The sequence below is a fragment of the Panthera uncia genome, chromosome B1, assembly GCF_023721935.1.
Source record: "Panthera uncia isolate 11264 chromosome B1, Puncia_PCG_1.0, whole genome shotgun sequence".
NCBI classification, from domain to species: domain Eukaryota; kingdom Metazoa; phylum Chordata; class Mammalia; order Carnivora; family Felidae; genus Panthera; species Panthera uncia.
The window spans coordinates 62,428,269-62,434,392 of record NC_064811.1 but is presented as its reverse complement, the minus strand read 5'-3'; the positions used below and the strand labels follow the sequence as shown (position 1 = coordinate 62,434,392).

At 39.2% G+C, this 6,124-nt stretch overlaps 1 protein-coding gene across 1 annotated transcript in view; it reads right to left on the bottom strand.

Moving 5' to 3' along the window:
* The window catches only part of FRAS1 (Fraser extracellular matrix complex subunit 1), a 425,706-nt gene that overhangs the window by 142,171 nt on the left and 277,411 nt on the right, over positions 1 to 6,124 (bottom strand). Inside the window, exon 29 of the mRNA XM_049632097.1 lies at positions 2,605 to 2,931. Within this exon, the coding sequence (XP_049488054.1) occupies positions 2,605 to 2,931 (327 nt within the window). The remainder of the gene's footprint in view (positions 1 to 2,604; positions 2,932 to 6,124) is intronic.

The following is a 6,124-nucleotide window of genomic DNA, read 5'->3' as shown; positions in this document are numbered from 1 at the left end:
TATACACACACACACACACACACATACATACATATATATATATATGTATATATATATATATTTTAATGTTTATTTATTGTTGATAGAAAGAGTGGGAGCAGGGGAGGGTCAGAGAGAGAGGGTGACACAGAATCTGAAGCAGGCTCCAGGCTCCGAGTTGTCATCACAGAGCCCGAGGCGGGTTTCGAACTCATGGAAGATCATGACCTGAGCCAAAGTCGGCCACTTAACTAACTGAATCACCCAGGCGCCCTGACACTAAACACTTTAATGAAAAATAAACATTTTTAAACTTTTAAAAATGTTTTTAAACTTTTTTTTTCCAGTTTCCTTTTCTGGAAAATTAGAGACAATAATTGTACAAGTACCCCAGAGTGACTGTGAACATCAAATGAAATAATTTATATCAAGCATTAGTGCCCAATAAAGGTTAAAAGCAAAACAAACAAAAATACCTCCCACCCATAGAATTTCCTTTAGAAGGAATAAGGTCACATGGCCTCTATTCTAACCTCCTTCACTAAGATATTGTAAAGATCAGTAGAATAGATATGAAGAAGTACTTTGAACTCCTGAGAGGAAATATAGGATGTATTTGTAAAATATCAGTATTACAGTGTCAAACTTATTAGTACATCTTGAGAGATGCTGATGTTCTGGTCACTGGTTTCATTATCCCAGTTTATTGACTCAGAAGCCATTATTTCATCTGATGGACAGGCAAGCACAACACTGTAGGAGATAGAGTGATGGCGGGAGGAAGGAGGAGGGACAGACCCTGTAAATACCAACACAGACCCCAAGTTATAAGCACTACAAGGATACTCGAGATCTGTGCTTATGCCTTATTTATAAATTAAAATTTTATTTTCTTTGTTTTGTTTTTGTAGTCAAAGCAGCTAAAATCCTAGAAATACCCTTCAACCTTGGGCTATAGCATACAAAATGACAGTGCCATACACTGAACCGAGCTCCAAACGTGGAGACTGAAAGCACTCTAGGAAAGGTGGCTGCTAATGTTGCGCTGAAATCCCATAACAATCTTTGGAAGAAAACCAAGGAAGAAGAAAAGAAACTTTCTGATTCTGTCTAGACTTCATCTCCTCAGAACTAAACCTCATCTCCCAAGGCGATTGCAAAAGGGTGATAATTAGGATTAGCTACAAGGTGGCTACCTGCCAACTCTATCTCATAATCAGCCTTCACTTGCTCCCATCTATCTCATGCCACCATCACTGTTTTCAGCAGCTGCAAATCATGAGACAACAGCCTAAGAAACTAGCCAGAGACTAGGTTACATTCAGCTGTTCACCTTCACAAGGATCCATCGCAAATTTTGAGTGATCGTTGGTGAGAAAGTGACGAGTCATTTCTAAGCTGTCTTCAGCAAATCAATTTCTCCAGCTAATCATTAATGACACTTCAGTGGCAACTGATATTCGGAATGAAAAGTTCAATAAAAATGATAAGTCTTTCCATCTACCACCATGAGATAGAGCCAGTTTTGCTATAATGCAGAAAATAGCTTCTAGTGAAATATCATCAAGTAATAAATGGTTTTGAAAATGTTTTGCAATAAGTCTTTTGGATCTAGCATGGATTAGCTCAGTATTTCCCAAAACATGGTAGCCATCCCATTAATAGTATCCTGGAACATTCTATGCACTACATGGATGAATATTTTTTAAAATTTTTAGGTATTAATTCTCATATTTTAGAAAAAAGTATAATTATACATTAAGCCCATAATCTCATACTCATTGTTTGTTACAAAGAAGCCACACACAAAAAAAGTGGATACAAAGAAAAATATTAAGTAAATAACAGAAAAGGTGTTAGTGGGGGGCACCTGGGTGGTTCAGTTGGTTAAGTGTCCAACTCAGGACTTTGGCTCAGGTCACAATCTCACAGTTCATGGGTTTGAGCCCTGCCTCAGATTCTACACTTGACAGCATGGGGCCTGCTTGGGATTCTCTCTCTCTCTCTCTCTCTCTCTCTCTCTCTCTCTATCTCGCCCTCCCCTACTCATGCTCTCTCTCTCAAAATAAATAAACTAAAAGAAAAGATGTTGTGGATAAGGCAAAAACATATGGAGGTGTCATGGGAATGACTCAGACCGACAAGGATTCCTATGATTACTAAAAGAAAGAGTTCCCTCATCCTACTTCAGTTGGCTTAATAGAATGGCTGCACTCGTCCTTTTTGATTCATTATGATAACCTGACTATGAGCTTCACATAGCATGAGCTGCTGTAGAAGGGCAGACAAAAACAGGGGTGTACTTGATTCTTATGATCAGGCAGGAGACAAAAGGATCAGTGGACAACAAGGTATTTTTTATGGCAGCAAGTCAACGTAAAGGTACAAAAGTTGCCCTTGTGTAGAGAAGGGTGCTCCCAACAAAATAGATAGTGCTCTTCGAGATTGGGTAAAGTGTTCTATTAATCTTAGAACGTCCTGAGTATTTCCATAATAGATGGTTAATAAATGTTTGAATAGATAACTATCCATATCTTAACTGCAAAACATGAATACTGCAAAATAATATCAAAAAAACTTCGCATCTAGGTGCAAGAAAATTGCTGCTCTAGGAATGGCACCTACCTTGGGCACAGTCTTCACATGGAAGAGTATATTTTGGAAGGAATGTCCATCATTGGCCTGCAAGACTGCAACATCAGATATGCTGTCAGAGCCATCATGAGCATAGTGGAGAAGGCCCCTGGAGAGTTCATCCAGCCGGAATTGATAGACTGGGGTTGCAGGGGACTGAAGTGTTTGGAGCAATTGGCCATGAAGTGGAGGATCAAGCACTTCGACCACCACATCCTGTGGGTTGTCGTCATCTCGGATGTCAAGCAGCTGGGTAGTGATGGTTCCTCTCTCTCCTCTGTTAATATGGAGGGCCTCATTTCTCAGCACGTAGGGGGCCTAGGAGTTCCAGGGAAGGAGGGGAAGTCATTTAGCAGGAAAAGAGGACAATCCTGTGGACTAGACGCAGCTTTGCGCAACCGAATCGATAATTCTATGCTTTTAAAGGAACTCTTGATGCTCCAGCAAAGTGCCACACTGTTGCATAGTCAAAGTATTTGTCAGAGGTGTGGTCAGTCATAGTAATCAGAGCAAGTGAGATCACTTCACACTTCTGGTTCTAGAGGCTTCTCAAAGCCATTTCAAGGCCATAGTATTCACCAGAGGCAATCAAGGTGAGCTGCTTGCTTCCAAATCTTAGAAGTCTCTGCTATCTTGATTCACACTATATCCCCTGCATTATAGCTGAGATCAGCCCAGAGTCAGGGAACCCAACCAGTTGTCTGCTTCCAAAAGAGAATAGTAAGAGATATGGAATTTTTGCACCTGTGTTGGGAGTTGAGCACTTTACTCTGGGCCACACTGCAGTATGGTGACTTTGGCTACGGTACTTCTGATTCTGAGTTCATGCAATTTCTGGCCCTGGCCAGTAGTTGTTTTGTTTTTTGTTTTTTATTTTTTTAATTTTATTTTTTAAATTTACATACAAATTAGTCAGCATATAGTGCAACAATGATTTCAGGAATAGATTCCTTAATGCCCCTTACCCATTTAGCCCATCCCTGCTCCCACAACCCCTCCAGTAACCCTGTTTGTTCTCCTTATTTAAGGGTCTCTTATGTTTTGTCCCCCTCCCTGTTTTTATATTATTTTTGCTTCCCTTCCCTTGTGTTCATCTGTTCTATGTCTTAAAGTCTTCGTGTGAGTGAAGTCATATGATATTTGTCTTTCTCTGACTAATTTCACTTAGCATAATACACTCTAGTTCCATGCACATACAGTACTTTTTAATGCCATCTCATCCATATCTTGAAGGGCCCACCCCAACTCAGCTTATAAAGCCTGATAAGATCACAGTCTCAGTAAAGCAACCACCTGGTTAATTCACATGGCAAATTTTAATGTTTTTCTTAGGATTATCAGGTTTCCCCTCACCAACTTGAGTAAGCAAATAAAATATCCTTTCATAAAGATAAAAGTTAATGAACCACAACAGAAAGAAATAACAAAACAAAACAAAAAAAAAATGGAGGCCAGAAGCCAAAGAAAACATGATCTTAGTTTTTTATATTGTTTGAAGTTGAACCATCTAGGACTATTCTCAGCAGATTGCCTTCTTTAATTCAAATGGCTTCCTTTTAAAACTACCCCTCTTGGCCTCCTGGAAACTTTAATATCTATTAAAGTAATGTCTAAGATGTCATTATAATAATCACATAGTAGGAAGCTAGATGACAGCTACTCCTCAGATATCCCCAGTGAGAATGCAGAAGTTGTGATTTTACATACATGGGAATGAATGGCCCCTTGGGTTCTGAAAAAGGCGAGGTCAAAAGGTGATGTCAACATCCATAAATGGAAAAGATCAAATTAACTTACATGAGAAGATCTCAGGGAGGCTCAAGACCATATTGAAATATCACAGGAATGTAAAGGAACAAAAATAAGCTAAAACTCATTTCTAAAATTCCATCTTAAAAAAGTTAAAATGAAAAAAGTTTCTCATATAATAAATAAAATTTAAAAATGCTGTCATTATCTACTCACCTGATTTGGAGAAGACAAAAATCGGAACTGTGGGAACTCACCATCTCAGATGGGAAAGTCACTTGCCAATACCTACCCTACGTCTCTAATTCACCTAATTAGAAGCAACTATATTAACACAAATAAAAAGAACAAAACTTCTGAGCTCAAGTACTGAGAAACATCTACGTCAGATAGTCCTAATGTGGCCCTCTGGTCCATATTTAGAGATCACATGTTTTGGTTTTAATTAAAACAAAATTCATACTCTTAGCCCAACAGTGAGGTCAATTTAACTTTGGATCAATTTCTAATCATTCCTCAACTGTCACCTATGAAATAAGAATGCTATCAAGAAATGCTGAGCTGGCCTATGAACACTATTTGGGAGCCACTTGTGGGTTATGTCTATTATCATCCACAATCCATGGTCTTTTCATTTTTGAACCCAAAATTAAAAATACACACATACACACACACACACACACACACACACACACACACTGACATACATATATATATATATCAGTTTGAAAACAATGATCTCATGTCCTTCCTTGAATCACGACTAACACTCTACGGAGATCTGGATATTGCGGTAGTCTTGGTTCCCCATGCTAATATCATACTAGCTTGCAGTTCACAGCTTAAGGCTATATCTATCTACCTACTCTCTGCCCATTTCAGCTGTTCAATCCCTCAAGCTCAGTTACTCAGAGCATCTACCACTACATGTATTCTGGACACATAACTGCAAGTTGACAAAGATGAGTGAGGAGAACAGAAGAGCCATCACACTGAGTTTTATAGCATCTACCATGATTTCTTCAAGACTTCTGTTTGGCTGATGATCACGCTGGCACCTCATTTAAGTAGATCCTTAATAAGATGCTGTACCTACTGCAAACTGACTAAAACGCAATCCAGCTATATGAAAGGCAAAAGTGTCTGAACATAATTTTATATCTCTGAGACAGAAATATTTAGGCAAAACAAACTCATTTACCTAAGATTAAGAAAGTCTTAACAACTGGAACAGTTTCAAATTATTTTGAGGGGCTGAGATCAGATTCAGAATAGTAACGTAAGGCACTATAAAGTAGTGGTCTGGAGCCAGATTTTCTGGGTACAAATCTTGGCTCTTTGTTAGCTATATTCCCATAGACAAGTTACTTAACCTCCCTGTGACTTTAGATTCCTATCGGTAAACTGGGGATAACAACACCCCACAGGGCTGTTATGATTAAATGAAAAACACTACAAAGGGTTCTATCGAATGTATTAGCAGTTAGTTGTTGTTGCTGTTGTTCTTACCCACAAGTACTAAGAGTTACTCCAGTGTTATTTCATGAGAAAAGTGAAACAAGACTGATTTAGCTCATATTTGCTAAAACTTGATTTAGCCTTGATTCGTGCATCAGAATTAGTGGCACATGCCGGGGCGCCTGGGTGGCTCAGTCGGTTGAGCGTCCAACTTCAGCTCAGGTCATGATCTCACGGTCCATGAGTTCGAGCCCCGCATCGGGCTCTGTGCTGACTGCTCAGAGCCTGGAGCCTGTTTCGGATT